This window comes from Elephas maximus, chromosome 27 (assembly GCF_024166365.1).
Source record: "Elephas maximus indicus isolate mEleMax1 chromosome 27, mEleMax1 primary haplotype, whole genome shotgun sequence".
Taxonomy (NCBI): domain Eukaryota; kingdom Metazoa; phylum Chordata; class Mammalia; order Proboscidea; family Elephantidae; genus Elephas; species Elephas maximus.
Window position 1 is genome coordinate 2,751,702 of NC_064845.1, and position 18,790 is coordinate 2,770,491.

General features: G+C 47.8%; 1 protein-coding gene across 1 annotated transcript in view; it reads right to left on the minus strand.

Annotated features, from left to right (window-relative positions):
• ITGA9 (integrin subunit alpha 9) overlaps positions 1-18,790 on the minus strand; it is a 393,719-nt gene that overhangs the window by 355,214 nt on the left and 19,715 nt on the right. The window contains exons 2-4 of the mRNA XM_049870897.1: positions 16,195-16,322; positions 14,441-14,547; positions 7,518-7,641 (exon numbers count right to left, since the gene is read on the minus strand). Coding sequence (XP_049726854.1) covers positions 7,518-7,641; positions 14,441-14,547; positions 16,195-16,322 — 359 coding nt within the window. The remainder of the gene's footprint in view (positions 1-7,517; positions 7,642-14,440; positions 14,548-16,194; positions 16,323-18,790) is intronic.

The window sequence follows — 18,790 nt, forward strand, 5'->3', positions numbered from 1 at the left end:
GTCATCGTTATGCTTGAGCCCATTGTTGTAGGCACTGTGTCAATCCATCTCATTGAGGGTCTTCCCCTTTTTTGTTGACCCCCTGCTTTACCAAGCACGATGTCCTTCTCCAGGGACTGGTCTCTCCTGGTAACATGCTCCAAGTACGTAAGACGAAGTCTCACTATTCTCGCTTCTAAAGAGCATTTTGGCTGTATTTCTTCCAAGACAGATTTGTTCATTCTTCTGGCAGTCCAAGAATATTCAGTATTCTTCAACACCATAATTCAAAGGCATCAGTTCTTCTTTGGTCTTCACTGTCCAGCTTTCACACACGTGAGGTGACTGAAAATACATTCGCATTATAGTGCCTCGTATCGTAAAGTGACCTCCAGCACGGGATGGTCACGTTTCAGTAAGAACCCCAGCTGAGAACTGAGTAGAATTCCACTTTTGTGGCCAAAGCTGAAAGGCTCTCAGATAGTGGCACTAAAACGTGTACAGTCGGACTGCTCTTCAGATAAGAAAGCCAAACGCTGAGAGTAAAGGGGAACCCAGGATGCAGAACGGCTCTTCATGGTTCCATTCTCTCAAGCCGAGTCTCAAGTCCCTTCACCTACTGGGAGCCATCCATCGTTCATGACGACCACTGCAAAACTGCAATACAGCCTGAAAAGTCTGTAGCATAGCGTTGTCAAAATTCTTGAAATAAAACTATGATGTGAAAAAAAAAAGGTAATTTTTCTCAGTGATGGGCCACAGCACCCCAGTAATCACAGCCCGAAGAAAATCAACATCCGAACAGAACTGGTAGCTACAAACAAATCTACATTAAACTTGAAAGGCAGCAGCCCTTCCTCAGTAACCCTGTGACCTTCATCAGCCTCCCTGAGCCTCAGTCTTCCCATCCGTGCAATGGGGTAATAATATTTACTGCGCCCCCCCCCAAAAAAATGAAAATAGTAAGGTCATCAATGTCAAGGTACCCAGTGTTAACACCAGAATAAATGTGAGGCGAAGATATTTTTTCTGGGAGGGACAAAACGCAAGACACCCGTCACATAGATATCCAATTTGAAAATGAGATTGTTATAAAATTTGGACATCAGTAAGGAAAATATTTGAGGATGCCATTTAAGCAATCAATAATTCCACACAACGCATGGCAACTGATTTGAAGTATGGAACGTATTTTTGCCTGAGATAAAAAAAAATTCCTTGCACTGCAGGGTAAGCTTTGATGGGACCAGGACCCCTCTGGCCTTCTCCTTTTGGGCCTGGCTGTCCCTCAGGTCACCCTCCCTTCTCCCCCACAGGATCACTCTCTGCCTTAACTGGCTGTAATATAGAACTGTATACTCTTTTTTTTTTAATTGGCTGGATTTACTTAAATGAGATAATGTTTACCAGGCTCTTTGGAAACCATAAAATCCTATGGAAATGCAGCGATCTTTAATAAAAACGTATGTGGCTTGTCCTTGAATTTTTAAATGGATCAACTTAGCCTTTTATGGTTCTCTCTAAAGCAAAAAAAAAAAGGGAAACAAAAAACTCAATTGCTTTTCGTATGTAAATAGATCTTGATTGATCTTCATTCCCTGTGGAGCCACAGCCATCAATGTTGTTGTTTGTGTTCTTTCTTGTGTGCATCCAGTTGATTCCAACCGTAGTGACTCTGCAGGACAGAGCTGAGCTGTCTCAGAGGATTTCCAAGGCTGTAAATCTTTATGGAAGCAGACTGCCCCAACTTTCTCCCAAGGAGCAGCTGGTGGATTTGAACCACTGGCCTTTTGGTTAGCAGCCAAGCACTTAAGCACTGCGCTACCTGGGCTCCTCCTTCAACATCAGAAGGGGGTGGGGAAGACTCTTCACATCTGGATAGGTGACCCATCTCCTTCCTGAGAAACGATCACGGGCTTCAGAGACACAAAAGCACATTAGAAATGAAAGCCCAGCCCGTCCATCCATCCCCTAATAATAAAGAGGGTGGCAGAAAAATCTTTGGAAATAAGAAGCAATTGTAAAGCGCAGTAAAATTTGACGACTTCAGACCCCAGCAATTAATTCCAAATTCAAGAGCATTTAAACATGGCATGTGTTAAACTTTAGATCATCCACAAATAGGAGGAAGGAGAGTTTACCAAGCAAATACATGGTGCAAATATGATCTTTAAAGGTATTTAAGATATTATAATCTTTTCAAAACCCAGAAAACCAAACCCATTGCCATCGAGTTGATTCCGACTCATAGCGACCCTATAAGACAGAGTAGAACTGCCCCACAGAGTTTCCAAGGAGCAGCTGGTGGATTCGAACTGCTGACTATTGGGCTAGCAGCCATAGCATTTAACCACTATGCCACCAGGGTTTCCATAATCTTTTCAAGGGCTCTTAAAATCATCTTAGTAATGCCCAGCTTCCTATTATCTATTATCTAGTCCCTAAAGAAGGATCTGCTAGACACCTTTCGAGAACTTGTGTGATGTTATTACATCACTTCAAAGTTAATCAGACAATTCACATGTATTAAGTGTTGACTCTGAGCTGGGCATTGTGTTAAAGCATTTATACACCCCAAAACAACCCTCTTAGGCAGGTATTCTCCTTTTACAGGTTAGGGCACTGTGATGGTTAAGATTGAATGTCAACCTGGCTGGGCTATGATTCTCAGTGTTTTGGCAGTCATATAACGTTGTGATCACTTCCCTGTTGAGATCTGATACGTGATTACCCGCACGATGGGATCTACTGTGAGTAGCCAATCAGTTGTTGAAAGGGAGTTTCCTTGGGCACGTGGCCTGCATCGAATACGAGTAGACATTCAGGCAAGGCTTGGGGACTTTTGCTCACTCTGGGTCCTGCAGCTGGTTCCTGTTGGTCTGACCTCTGGTTCTTGGGACTTGAGCTAGCAGCTTACCTGTAGTCATGCCTGCTGATCTTGGTATTTGTCAGTCTTTGCAGCCCATGAGCCAGAGCCCTGCTTCCTGACCTGCCAATCTTGGGTTCACCAGCCCCTGCCGCTTTGTTAATCAGGAGAAGCCTCTATCCTGACCCACGGACTTGGGATGTTCCAGCCTCTCCAGCTGTGTGAGCCATTTCCTTGACATAAATCTCTCTCTACATATATTTACACACTTTACTGGCTTTGCTTCTCTAGAGAACACAGCCGAGGACTGAGGCTCAGGGAACTTGCCCAAGGTCACTGAGCTAGAAAATAGGAGCAGCTGGGTTCAATCATAGGAATAACAACCAGTCAACTAACATTGACCCCAACTCACAGCAACCCCATGTGTGCCCGGGCACAACTGTGCTGTATAGGACTTTCAATCGCTGATTTTTCAGAAGTAGATTGCCAGGCCTTTCTTCAGAGGTGCCTCTGGGTGGACTCACACCTCCAGCCTTTCTGTTAGCAGCCAAGCACGTTAACCATTTCTACCACCCAGGGCCTCCACAGGAATAAGTGAGCGGCAAAGCCAGATTTTGAAAGTTAGCTCTAATACACAATGGTAGCCTCGCTGCCTCTAATTACATTTCATTCTCAATGTTTAATCTTGGACACCTTTTGTTAATTTAGCCCGAGCTGCTCCCAAGTTATCCACATTAATGAGGTTTCTCAGTCTGAGCATAAAGATGGCTCCGTCTCTAGCCTCACTCTTGCCAAGCTCTGGTTTCTGGCCTTGGTGGGCTCCAGGGCAAAGGATGAAAGAGATCTCTGCATTCAATTTTATTACAGGCACCGACTTAACTTCTGGGAGTCCTAAAATATCATGATTTGGTTAATAGTAACCAACATTTTATAGCGTTTGCTCTTTATTTTACAAATGGTCTTCCCATATGTGGTCCCGCTGAAGCTCGTTTTCTCACTGGTTCTGGCCAAGCCAAACAGTATAGGGCAGGAATGATGCTCTTCTCACTTCAGACATGAACTGTTCTGACTTAGGGTATGCACCACCGGTTTACTTTACTCTGCGCCCTAAATTCATTTTTATTTCCTCTTCCCTCTACGTTTCCTGGTTCTGGACAGGACATTCTGGTAGCACTTCCCACCCAACCAGAAACAGGAAACACCTGAAAATCATGAGAAAAACGTCTTTGTGCCCAACCAAAGGCCAACTGTTTCAATAATTCAAAAGCTTCTGACGTTCTGAAAGGATGTCCACGCATTTAAACCAACCTTCTGACGTTCTGAAGAGAGCCCAGCTGACCCTTATGGAGACTCACAAACCAAAAAAAATCAAATCCACTGCCATCAAGTCGATTCTGACCCACAGCATCACAGCAGCCCTCCAGTACAGAGCAGAGCCGCCGCCCCGTAGTCTTTCCGGTTTCCAAGGCTGAAATCCTTACAGAAGTAGGCTGCCATGTCTTTCTCCCATGGAGTGGCTGGTAGATTCCAACCTCTGAGCTTCTGGTTAGCTGCCACCGAGCACTTCAACCACTGCACCACCAGGCCTCCTTTAGAGGCCCTCATCAAGGCCACAGTTACAGAAGCAGCTGTGGTTTTTGTGAGCACTGTCCCCCTGTGTGTTTTCTCACAAGCTCCTCACAATGGCCCTGTGCGGTAAACTTAGGGGAGACGTTCACAGAGTCGGTGTTCTCAGCTGCCACATTACATTGCCTTCCCATTGTGTGGCACGTGACTAACAGTGGAAAGATAACTCAGCCTTGGGCAAGTCACACCACCTCTCTGGATCTCAGTAAGGGCAGGAGGCTGGTGTAGGTGACATCTGAGAGATTCCAAAATACTTCTGTTATATCTCACCATACTGGAACCCGCCACCTGGAACAGACAGCTTTGTTTCCTGTATCACTGAGTTTTTCCACATTAAGAGGTTGCCTTCAGAGCAAGAGAACATTTAGTTTAGAACACCAAATAGGGCAGCAGAAATCCCGAGAGCCAAGAGAACACAGGCAAGGGTCCTCTAACCATGGCATCCCATTGCCGTCGAGTCGATTCCAACTCATAGTGACCCTACAGAACAGAGTAGAACTGCCCCATACAGTTTCCAAGGAGCAGCTGGTGGATTCAAACTGCCGACCTTTTGGTTAGCAGCCGAGCTCTTAACCACTGCACCACCAGGCTCCAACTGTGGCACACACCCCTCTTACCACGACCCCACTCCTAGCAGCCAGGTCTTCCAAAGAAATCTAAGCATCTGCCGCCCTCGCCCCATATGAGCCCAAGAACTACAGAAAGTTTCTGTTCAGATCCCCGTTTTTCTAAGGGGTTCCTCTTGTAGCCCAATACTCCCCAAGCCAGCCCTGCCCTTTACTCTTGTCTGGGCCAGTGAATGAGCTGGGATATGGAAATGTGTGCACCGGGCATGGGGAAGAGGGGTTGGGCAGGGACACCGCCATTTTCCTAATTTCTTTGCTGGCTCCATTTGACCATCGTAAGTCCACAAGTAATGAAGTACAAGTGCTTTCCTGGAGGCTGTGGCCCATCCCACACCCACTGCTGCATGAACCTGGGCTCTGAGATGAGCCTCATGTCGGTCAGCTGTTGTTGTTGTTGTTGATTAGCTGCCAGTAAGTCAGCCCCGTGTGTGCAGAGCAGAACTGCTCCATAGGGCTTTCAAGGCCGTGACCTCTTGGAAGCAGATGGGCTGGCCTGTCTTGCGAGGTGCCTCTGGGTGGGTTCGAATCGCCAACCTCCCTGCTGGTAGTTGAGCACTTAATAGTTTATGCCACCCAGGGACTCCGTGTGTCAGTCTGCTATTACTACATACTGACCACAAAACCTCCCTGGCAAACGAGAATCAGCGTTTGTTTCTCACTCGTGCATCCACAGATCTGCTGGGGTTTGGCTGATCCAGTTGGGCTCGGCTGCAGGTTTGGTTCAGGTGGGACCAGCGAGCTATGCGGGGCATGCTCTGTGGTGTGGCCAGGAGCACTCAGAGGGGTGGGTGGGATCACACGATGTCTCCTAAGGCCTCGGGTCAGAAGTCACTCTCTCCCTCCGTCCATCCTCATTGCCTCGTGAGTGAGACACGAGGAGAGACCTGAACCTGACCTGCCACCTGCCTGCTGCTCCCGTTCACTCGCACCTGCTCACATTCCCCTCACCTCATCGTCACACCTCTGGGATCACTCAAACCGCCACCTGCCGCTGCTTCGTGAGGGTCATTAACTGGCTTTTATTTAACTTTCATTTAAAGTAGAAACTCCCAAAAAAAACAATCAGAAATCACCACTAGCCACAGGGGCACAGAATGGTTTGGTGGGGTCAGACAAATGAGAAGCCCAAACCCAGAGCTACCATTTTTGAGTGATCCTGTTTGCATGACCTCGGCCCTATACTTAAACTCTGAGTCTCAGCTTCCTTGTGTGTAAAAGGAGTACAGCAGTAATACTGAATGAAGCTGGCCTACCAGTGCCCCTCCCGTGTTCCCTGGGTCCCTACTATTTCTGTCAGCACCCACATCTTTTTCCTGGGGGCTTTCTCTGGCCACTGAGGCCCTCTCTGCCCACATACATGGCAGGCCAGAAGTGCCAGGTAGACAAAGGCCCCAGTCCGCTCACCCCTTGCAGGATAACTCTGACGTGCACATTCTATGCTGTCTCCCAGAGTTCCCTGAGGGACTGACTGCAAGTGGCAGCTTGCCTGATAACACAGCCTTGGTGGGCTGCCTTCCTTTCCCTCTCTCAGTCCCCCCAACTTGTCTACTGGTGTCTTCTGTATTAACCACTGGTATTCAAAAAAAAAAAAAAATCTTTTTTTTTTCTATATTCAAACCCAAGCAACGAAAAATACCTATTTTTGTGAAGAGTACATGGGAGAATGTGTCAAGTCCCCAGACCAACACTGGCCCACTGCTGATCCCACAGCTGATGAATAAGAAATAACCTGAACATACGAGCCACTGTATTGACTTCCCGCCCTAGTGCCCAGCCTTAAAGGGCCATCCTTTGGCTTTCTGATGCCTGTGGTGGTATTCAGAGGAGTCACGGAGGACAACTTGTCCCACTTCTACAACATGTCATCTTCTGGGAAAGCCAAAGATCTGGTCCCACTAGCTGGGGTACAATAATCACTGCCTCATTATCCCTATTGATTCCCTCACTTCCCCAGCCTGATGAACCACCCAACCAGTTTTTCCAGGGACTTTCCCTTTTTTTTTTTTTCCTGGGAGAAAAGAAGAAACAAGCTGGAGCAGTCTGGGTCTTTATTGCATTTTCTGTCCTGACATATTATTTGTGTATCTTAACTACCTATCCTCCCCTCTTGACTGACTATATTATCATCTATTTTTAAGATAAAGTTTATTTTTCTTCTGACTGGGGTCATTTAGACATCAGCAGAGCCAGGGCTCCATTTCCTGAACTGGTCAAATGCTGATACAGTCCAGTGTTTTAACCACTGTGCCACCAGGACTCCTCACCAAGGGACACAGCCCTCCCCAAAGGCCGTCGGGGTAAACAGTGCTGTCTGCTCATTAGAGCCTGGAAAGCTGAGGTTGCAGAGAAGGGTGGAGGGCGTTCAGGGTGCTTTAGGACACGGCGTGGGAGCAGGCGGGGGAGAATCAACCTGCGCTCACCTTCATAACAAGGGATCAGCGTCCTGCCTTTGGCCTGGAGGTTGGACGGGATGACGTAGCAGAAGCCGTGCGGCAGGATGTGGTCTGTTTCATAGTAGATGTTCTTCCAGCGATGGGCGCAGGCCTAGAGAGACAGAGAGGGCTTCAGAGCAGGAAAGCTGGCCCCAAAAGGTTGCAAAGCAGACCCCTGGCCGGGCCAGGCTGTTCTGTGGGAGGTGAGGGGAACAGAGGGCCAGGAAGCCGTCCCCTCTCCCACCCAGCTACACCTCACACCGGGCGCTGCCCTGAGCATCAGAAAACGGTGTGAACAAGATCCAGCCCTGTCCTCATGCACCTTCAATGCTACTGGGAGGGGACAGCCAACGAACTGCTACATAAACAGACGACGGAATTACTACAGCTGGTTCTGAGCGCTGGAAAGGAAGGAGCCAGGGTTATGGAACAGAGAATGCGCACAGTGAGAAAAAAAAAAAAAAGGTCAGCGGTTGGAACCCACCAGCTGCTGCACGGGAGAAAGATGCAGCAGTCTGCTTCCGTGAAGATTTACAGCCTTGGGAACCCTATGGGGCAGTTTTACTGTGTCCTATGGTGTCACCATAAGGAGTCAGAATCGAGGTGACAGCAAGGGATGGGTTTCATGGATTCAGTGAAGGGCTCGGGTTCTAGGGCATTGTGTGTTTTTCTGTATTTCTGTGCTAGACGTGCTGTAGCAGGAGGTGGCTGTTTATAACGGTGCGCCACTAACAGCCAGATACATGCTAGACACTCACGAGGAAGGACTTGCTGCGTGTCAGGTCCAGTTTATTGTCTCCCCGTTTTTATAAGGAAGGTCTTGCTGCGTGTCAGGTCCAGTTTATTGTCTCCCCGTTTTTATAAGGAAGGTCTTGCTGCGTGTCAGGTCCAGTTTATTGTCTCCCCGTTTTTATAAGGAAGGTCTTGCTGCGTATCAGGTCCAGTTTATTGTCACCCGGTTTTTATAAGTGCCATAAATCGTTTCAGATGGGATCTGGAGAAGACCTAGACCATCTGAGTACTGCCTTTCACACTAACCTGAAATGAAAGCTTCCTGTGAGGTCAGAGACCCAGTGCCAAGGGCAGGATCCGTGTGGGAAAACACAGAACGGTGTCTCAGAATATAAATTATGGAAAGAAAAGACCATATTTAGTCCTTATCATACACACACACGCCAATTAAAAAAAAATCCTAGGACCGTCTCAAAGCATGACCACCTCCATCCCTCCCACCGAATGAGTTCTGTTGTGAGGGGGGAAAAGGGGGCCGAGCAGGAAAGACGGACAGGAAATGGGGTACAAACAGCAAGACTTGCTCAAATGCCATTAGCTTCTAAATAGCTGTAACAAGGAGAGGGGTTGGAGCATTACCCCACATCTTAGAATCTGCCCTATTTCCAGTGATGAGAATTGTTTCCTCCCAAAAGATGAAAAAGAGGAAGAAAATGAGCAATTTCAAAGGTCTTTTTTGTTATATGGAAACAGCATATCCTTCCTGGGGGTGGGGGATGGGGTGGGACCTGGGCCTCTCCTGCCGGCTCTGCTCAGCCACAAGGGCACCTAAGTCCCCCACCGCGTGCTATGCTTTCACCATAGACAGACAGACGGACAGAGCTTTCCTCACACCTCCAGGTCCACGTCACACAGCCGGGGCCCGGCCCTGGCCGCTGAGAGCAGCGGGTGTTACGGAGCAGGCTGGAAGTGAGGCTGTGAGATGGCAGGACCACAATGCCCCAAGACCCCCGAGAAGCTCCCCACCAAGGGAAGGAGGGAGGGATGGAGGGAGACATGAGGAGGACCGTCTGGGGTGCTGGGACTGTTGTTCTGAGAACGTTCCCCTAGAGGAAATTCATCGAAGTTACAGTGATGATTTGTGTGCTGTGGGACATGTGTGTTATCATTCAATAAAACGTTCACTGAAAAAAAAAAAAAACCAGGAAACAGAGCGACAGAAGTAAGTGCAAAATGTACCCTGTGGCTTTGAAAAACTGGGCGGATGGGAAGCAGTGAAGAGATAGGGGCGGCCCTGATGTTTAGAAAGGAAATGACAGGGAGATAGAGCTAGAGAACAGTTTCCACTGAGGAAAAAATCCAGAAGCTGAAATTATTTGTCGTCTGAGTCTCAGAGACTGAAGGAAAGCAGAACATCAAACTTGAACATTTTTTAAGTTGCCCACCCAGGCCACAGAGAAGCACTCTCTGGTTTGGTCAGTGTTATTGTGAAAAGTGATTTTTTTTCCTATTCCTTGCGACAGCATCTGCACGCTGGGAACGCAGGGTAAGAGTGTGAGAACACTTCCAGTGAGTCTCAGGTAGTAACTGGAAGAGCTGGGCTGCGAATGTAGACAGATGTCTGACACATTCCCAATGCTCTGTTCAAACTTGGTGTCACTGATGCCTGGGAGAGCACTGGAAGGACCACCACGCCCATGGAGCCAAGATGTGCAGATACTAAAGATGACACCGGCTTGCCAGGCTGGCCAACACCCTGGGCCTTGCTGGGGCTGTTCACTTTGTCCATGGTCCAGAAAATACAATTTGTCATCGTGACACTTCACGTCTCTTTCACAGCTTTCAAATTCTTCCATCTGTTCTTCATTTGGAAATCAGAGCCAGACACCATTTTCAAAAAAGCAGACACCCCCCACCTTTGTTGTCCTCAAACCCAACACTATGCACCTGGAAGGCCACCCATGGGGACACAGGTCTAGCATACCACACTCTCAGGTACCTCTCAATTTCTCAGACATGGGTTTGAACAACACATATATCTTCCTATTTTTAATCTTTAACAAATTAATACTTGCCCCGCCCCCCCTCCCCCCAGCAAGCTTTGGCAGGCAGAATTGAGAGATCAAAGAACAAGCAAATTGATATGCAAGGCCGCCACAATTTAAACATGGACCAGGTGGCCATTCTTTGTGTCTTGTTGTCTGCTGCCATTTCCAAGGTACATTTTACAGAATTTCACCTCGCGCTTCCATCAGCCACCAAGAGAAGATGGCAACTAATCTGACTTCTAATTGCGTTAGCATTGACACTCAGGCCCTTTGTTGTTCAAACATTTTGGGACACTACTCATTGGATAGACCTCCCCAGGCACTGGGAGTGAAAAAGGGTTGAAGATTTGGTCTCTGCCCCCAAGTGGCTTCCATAAACAAGGGCACACACACACACACACACTAAATTGTATACACAACATGAAGTAACATAAGTTGTTCCTGAGGATGCCAAAGGTGCCCATGTTGTTCCAAGACAGCCCGGGGGGAGCATCAGGTCGGCTTCAGGAGGAAGGCAGAGAGGACAGGCAGGAATCCCGACAAGCCTTCCCCAGCAGGAAAGCACGCTTGCAAAAGCAATGAGGAAGTGGGTGCTGTCGGACGCCCCCCTCTCTCTCCAGCACTCACACAGAGTGCCTCATTAATTACACGGATGATGCAGTAATTGCATAAAACACAAGAAAAACAGACTGGCATGGAATTCATTAGAACACGATTATCCATGGCACCGTTACCCACAAACGCTCCAGCTCTGCCTTCTCTGCTTCCTTTGCTAAATCCTCCTGTGATCCTCCTGCTATCAAGTCCCCAGAGACGGTCCCTTCTTGACACAGATTTACAGGAACATGGAGCCCTCCGCCATGGCATCCAGAATCAATTTCTCAGCCACAGAGAGGTCCTCCTTCCACAGGAAGAAGAAATATTTTCACAGGAGCAAACTCTGGCTCGAGGCTCCAGGCTCTTAGGAAGATGGCTTGCTATGCTGTCACTAGCCCACTGCCTCCTCGTTTTTTCTGAATCGTGACCTCGGGCCTCCCTGTGATTTATATAGGCGGATCGGCCTCTTCCCTTTCTTTCTACAGAACGGCAGACAAGCGTTCTGGCCCTTTGGGGGCGAGCTGTCCAGTCAGGGGCAGGCCACCATGTCTGGAGGAATGCAGAGACTTGGAGAGGGTCCAGGGACAGGCGGCGGCAGTGATTAAAGGATGGAAACAGGGCAAATGGAGGGTGGGAAGGGGGAGCCTGGACAGGACCTACAACAGTTTCCTGTAGGGAGGCCCTGCGATGTTGGCGACAGCATCCAGCTGCTTCCTCCCTCCTCTAAGGGCCTGGCCAAGAGGGGGATGCTTGATTTGTGCTGAGAAAGAAGGTGGAATTTGGATTAACGGCTTCTGCCATCAAGAAGTTTAACACGAAAGTGGACTCCTCAGACAGGGGATGGAAACAGTTTGCCTAGACCCTTCTGAAAAGGAAAACCTGTTTCCCCGGGGATAAAATAATATATATGTTATGGATTGAATTATGTCCCCCAAAAATGTGTGTCAACCTGGCTAGGCCATGATTCCCAGTGTTGTCTGGATATCCTCCGTTTTGTGATCTGATATGATCATCCCCTGTGTGGTAAATCCTAACCTCTACGACGTTAATGAGGCAGGATTAGAGGCAGTTATGTCAACAAGGCAGGACTCAGTCTATAGGATTAGGTTGTATCTTGAGTCCATCTCTTTTGAGATATAAAACAGAGAAGCAAGGAGAGAGGGGGGGACTTCATACCACCCAGAAAGAAGAGCCCAGAGCGAAGCACATCCTTGGCCTACGGTCCCTGCACTGAGAAGCTCCTAGATGAAAGGAAGACTGATGACAAGGACTTTCCCGCAGAGCCAACAGAGAGAGAAAGCCTTCCCCTGGAGCTGACACCCGGAATTCGGAATTCGGACTTTTAGCTTCCTAGACTGTGAGAATAAATTTCTGTTAAAGCCATCCACTTGTGGCATTTGTTACAGCAGCACTAGATGACTAAGACAATACATGAAACCCTCAGTTTTACAGCATGTGGTCTACTAGTTAGTTTCCCTTCTCAGTCTTATGCTTTTAAGCATAAGCCAACGAATGGCAGGAAAGGTCTATGAAGTCAGCAGGGAGGGAGTACTATCTCAGTGGGGGGGGGAGTACTATTGCGGCAGGGGGAGTACTATCTCAGAGGGGGGAGTACTATCTCAGCAGAGGGAGTACTATCTCAGAGCAGGGGGAGTACTATCTCAGCGAGCGGGAGTGCTATCTCAGCGAGGGGGAGTACTATCTCAGAGGGGGGAGTACTATCTCAGCGAGGGGGAATACTATCTCAGCAGGGTAAGTACTATCTCAGAGGGGGGAGTACTATCTTAGCGAGGGGGAGTACTATCTCAGAGGGGGGAGTACTATCTCAGAGAGGGGGAGTACTATCTCAGAGAGGGGGAGTACTATCTCAGCAGGGTAAGTACTATCTCAGAGGGGGGAGTACTATCTTAGCGAGGGGGAGTGCTATCTCAGCGAGGGGGAGTACTATCTTGGGGGGGCGTACTATCTCAGTGAGGGGGAGTACTATCTCAGAGTGGGGAGTACTATCTCAGCGAGGGGGAGTACTGTCTCAGCAAGAGTAAGTACTATCTCAGCAGGGGGAGTACTATCTCAGAGGGGAGGGAGTACTATCTCAGCGAGGGGGAGTACTATCTCAGCAGGAGGGAGTACTATCTCCATGGGGGGAGTGCTATCTCAGTGGAGTGCTATCTCAGTGGGGAAGTACTATCTCAGAGAAGGGGGAGTACTATCTCAGTGGGGGGGAGTACTCTCTCAGATGGGAGGGAGTACTGACCAGGAAGGGGTGTGGGGGAAGCTTCTCAGGGGTTACGCATGAGCATGGGCATTTGAGGAACCTTGCCACGCTGTACACTCAAAGTTGTGCACATGAAGTACTTTAGTTTTATACTTCAACAACAAAAAAAAACGTTTTAAAAAAGAAAACAAAAACCTGCCACAGTTAGAAATTCCATTTTTTGTTGAGTCCAATAAAACTTTCTGTGGTGATAAAAACATTCTCCCTCTGGTTGCCCGACACAGTAGCCACCAGCCATCGGTGGCCATTGAGCACTTGGAATGTGGCTAGTATGACTGAGGAGCTGAATTTTTTTTACTGAAATTGGAGAAATTTAGATAACTGCACGTGCTGGCGGCACCCTTACCGGACAGTGCGCTAAGGAAGAGATGGAGAGCCTCGAGGGCAAAGATGTCTTTCTCTCTGCATCTCCCCCAAAACGCCTAATGGATCAGAACACATCACATGACCTCTGGGAGTCAAAGAAATGACTAATTAAAAATAACAAGATATACTTCATAAAATCTCATGTACGCATAAATAGGAGAGACAACATGGCTTAATCTCAAAAATATTATTTTGAGTAAAAGAAGGCTTAAGTTTCCATTTACATGAAGTTCTAGAAAGCATAAGTCATCTGTGGTAATAACAAATCATAACATGGTTGCCTCAGGGGAGGAGGGAGCTGACAGGAAAAGGATGTACGAAGACTTCTGAGATGATGGAAATATTCTATATCTTGATGGGGTGATGGTTAACCCAAAAGCAAACCTGTTGCCATCAATTCCAACTATAGGATAGAGCAGAACTGCCCCATTGGGTTTCCAAGGCTTTCTCCTGCAGAGAGGCTAGTAGGTTTGAACTGCTGACCTTTCGATTAGCACTTTTAACCACCGCGCCACCCAGGGTGATGTTTACACAGATGTAAACAATTATCGAAACCCAGAACTGTGCTCTTGAAATCTGTATTTTATGCAAATTATACGTCAATTTAAAAAGACACAAAAAACACTTACATAATGAATGAGATTCACAAAGCACTCTTCACGTGCATTTAACCTGTCATTTTTTAATAGCCACATCTCAGCACCCTGGGCCAAACGTTATTGGCATTTAATGAAAAAATAAGAACATCAGTCATTTGTCCAAGCAGTAGGCTCAGAACTGTAAGCCTGAATGTCACGCCCTTGTCACCATGCCATGCGACCTTATTAATGGATCAAAGTCATTCATTCTCAGAGAGCCCCCTCTTCCCACAGCACCCTCCCCAGAGGCCTTACCAGCACATTGCCATCAGCCTTGGGCTGCCTAGCCAGGCTCACCCCCATCCACTCATCATCCCGGTCTTCCCGGCAGGTCTTTCCACAGGATGTGCCCCGATTCTTCCCTGGAGGGAAAAGAGAAAACCCAGGCTTGGTTAAGGAGTGATGGTTTGCTGGCTGCTTTTCGCATTCGTTACTGGGCCACGAGGGGTTAGGGAGCTTGCGACAGAATGTACCTCAGTTCCACCCCTATGCACACTGTCTCATTCAACTAACTTTTCATAGACAAGGCTTGCTCAGTGAAGGAAGCGCTGCCTTGACTGATGTCCCAAAGGAAGCGCCTTAATTTCTCATGTACCAGCAACAAACAGTTCTCAAACCAACTAACAGAGAGAACACCTCTCTAGGGCTCCTCTCCTTTTCTGCTCAAGAAAATCATGACAACTCTTCATTAAAAAAAAGTTAGAAGATCTTGATGGCAAAGGGCTACGGAGAAAGTGAGGGCTCAAAGTGATAAAATACCTCCTATTTACTGAATACCTACTACATGACGAGTATGGTCCTGTGTATCTACCTCTATTATCTCACTTAATCTTCTCAAGGTAATCCTTGTAAGGTAGGTACTTTAGTCCTCACTTCACAGGTGAGGAAAGTAAGGCCTAGGAGCCTACAGGACATTTCCAATAAGTCCCAACTAGTAACTGGAAGAGCTGGGCTCTGAACTCAGGTGGTTCTGTCTGATTCATAAGATGATACATTTTCCACTGGACAGAAGTGAGCTTTTTACAACATCCATCAGATTATATCTTTCCCTTCTTAAAATATAAAACCTGCAACTGCTTTTAATGGTGAGTGTGCTTTGTACAGAGAGCAAAATCCAAACGCCTTACCCTGACCTGCTAGGCCCTATGTAACCTGGCCCTAGCCTACCTCCCCAGCCTCATCTGTATCCATCTCCACTTGATCACCACCCGTTACACTGTCCTCGCTCTGTGCTTCAAAATGGCGCACCACTTCCTGTGCTTAGGAGCTCTGCCTCGACTCCTTGCCCAGTGGTGTGTAAAGCTCACTTCTCCTTTCATGACCCTCCAATCTAGATTAGATCCACCACCCACCTCCCCTCTGGTCTTCTCTCCCTCAATTATTTGTTTTAATGTCTCTCTTGCCCACTAAAATGCAAGGCCCAAAATAGCAAGAACCTTGTTTCTTTTGTTCACCGTTTTATCTTAGTGTTTAGTAAGTAATAGGTACTCAGTACATATTTTTTAGATGGATGGATGGGTGGATGTATGGATGGGTGGGTGGATGGATGGATGGGTGGGTAGGTGGATGGGTGGGTAGGTGGATGGGGTGGGGGAGTGGGGTAGGGGGTGGATGGATGGATGGATGATGGATGGATGGATTGATGGTGGGTGGGTGGGTAGATGGATGGATGCATGGGTGGATGGATGATGGGTGGATGGATGGATTGATGGTGGGTGGGTGGATGGATGGATGGGTGGGTAGATGGGTGGGTAGGTGGATGGGGTGGGTGGTGAGGTGGGTGGATGAATGGATTGACGGATTGATGGTGGGTGGGTGGATGGGTGGGTAAATGATGGGTGGATGATGAGTGGATGATGAATGGGTGGCTAGGTGGATGGGTGGGTAGGTGGGTAAGTGAATGATGAGGACACCCTGGGAAGAAAAAGAGAAAAGGTGAGGGTGCAGAGCCCCTGTCCACCTTGGCAGTGACATCCACTCACAGACCTCAAAGGAAAGGTTCCACCTACCTCGAGCCATGTCCAGTTCGGTGCATCTCCGATCTGGGTTGGTGTGGACACGGCACTTGAACACAGCCCCAGGGGATTTCACCGAAGTGCTGTACTTTGAATCCGCCTTTGGTGCGCCCACAAGGACCCTACAGATGCAGAAGGAAGCACATTCTGTCACAGCCAGGAAAGGGGAGGGAGATGGTAAAATCCGTACCCAGCCACGGGGTTCTGTCCAAATGCTTGCTGAAAAACCATATACCAGCATGATACAAAAAACTCAACCCAGTGCCGTCGAGTCGATTCCAACTCAGAGCTACCCTACAGGACAGAGTAGAACTGCCCCACAGCTTCCAAGGGGCACCTGGCAGATTCAAACTGCCGACCCTTGGTTAGCAGCCGTAGCACTTAACCACTACGCCACTGGGGTTTCCACCAGCATGATACGCTGTGTATGTGTGTGTTCGAGTATATGTGAGTGTGTACACGTGAGACAGTGTGTGTGTGCACGTATCTGTGTGTTTGTGTGTGAGAGTGTGTGCGTGTGTATGTGTGAGTGTGCATGTGTGCCGGGGGAGCCGACAAGCTCCTACAGTGAGCCTGTTAGATTGTCTCCAGGCACATTAGAAGCTTAAGGGACGGTGAGAACACATACAGCAGACAAAGAGTTCCCACCTAGAATCTATAAAAATAAAACTCCTACAAATCAATAAGAAAAAGAGAGACAAACCAAAGACTTGAATGGGTACCTCACAAAAGAAAATATCTAATGGCAAATAAACATCCGAAAAAGTGCTCAATCATATCAGTTATTAAGGAAATCCAAATGAGATACCTACTTGACACCTTCCAGAAGGTTAAAACCAAAAGGGTTGAAAACGCCAAGTGCCGGCAAGGACGTGGAACAACTGGAGCCTGCCTGCACTGCTGGTGGAAGTGCAAACTGTTAGCATCACCTTCAAAAACTGCTCAACGTCTGCTAATAAAACGGAACGTATGCTTGCCAGCATATTCCATTTCTAGGGATATACCCAATGGAAACACAGACACACGTCTACCAGGAGACGTACAAAAACGTTCACAGATGAATACGAGACAGCCAAAACCTAGAAGAAACCCAAAGGTCCATCAATGTGAGAATTATAAATAAACCATGGTATGGTCACAACAGAATTCTATACGGCAACAAAAACGAGTTAGCCTCATTCAAGTGCAGCCAAACGAAAACCAGACCTGTTGCCGTCAAGTCAGTTCCGACTCATGGCAACCCTATAGGACAGAGTAGAACTGCCCCGCAGGGTTTCCAAGGAGCAGCTGGTGGATTTGAACTGCCAACCTTTTGGTTGGCAGCTGAACACTTAACCACTGCGCCACCAGGGCTCCTCAACTACAACCACACAGGTTTAATAACATACTCACTGTCTGATTTCATTTACGTAACGTTCATACCTTTGGGGAAGAGGAAGGGAGACTTTGATTAGGGAGAGAGGGCTCCTGGGGGTACTGACAATATTCTATTTTTCAACCTGAGTGGTATTTACACAAATTTGTTAAATTGTATAGTTACGATATGGGTACTTCTTGAATGTGTGTTATTCTGCAAATAAAAAAAAGTTTTTAAGTGAATAAAAAATGAGAAATTTAAAGGTATCATTTCTTCTCTGTCTCCCCCCTCTTCCCTCGCCTCACAAACACACCAAGTGCACTGAGAGGGAAACAGGAAACAAGTGGCAGCGGAAGTAGTAGGTCCCTAGGTGGTACAAACAGTTTGCACTCAATTAGCAAGCGAAAAACTGGCAGTTCCTACTCACAGCAGTGCCACGGAATAACGGCCTGGGGATGGGCTTTCATAAAGATGACGGCCAAGAAGACCCTATGAAGCAGTTTCACTCTCTAACATATGGGGTTTTTTTATGAGTCGGAATCAACTCAATGGTAACCAGTTTGGGTGTTCTTGTTTTTGTTTTATGGTTTAGCAGCTGTGTGGAATTATAAACTGTATGCTATATCCCACCACAAAGCAGGGGCAGGTATTCTGCATACCAGCAGGGTAAGAACAAAGCTCGGCACCCTTCATCTTGAACAGATAAGCTGCCTTGGGGGTGGCGGCCCAGACAGGAGGAACACAGCAAGAACACGCCAAGAAGACAGAAGAGAGAGCTTTGGGTCTGTGTGGGTGCAGGACACGGTGGGCGGGAGGTGAAGATGGCGGTAAATTCCCCTCCAAACGTTACAAAAACAATTTTGACCTTCAGCTTTATGCATCGTTTCCTGAAAGTAGTCAAGCGAAGATCTACAGCAAAGAACACTAACCACCACCCATCAGGCACAGTCTGTGCTGAGCTGGGAGCTATCTGGAAGAGGACTCGTACAAGGAGACTTTAAACAAAATCCACTGATTTTCAAAGAGGAGGAAACCCTAAGCTCCTGCTCACTGAGATTACAAGATGCTCCCTGTCTCTAGCTGCCTGGGCTGCGGATGCAGCTCGCATCCTGAGAGTCCTGGGCACATCATACCCTCTCCAAGTGCCTGGGAAAAGAAGGCACTGTCCACTGCGTATTGTGGAAAAGGCAACCAGCGGGGGTTAGAACAGCCCGAGACAGCTCCCTGGGCGTG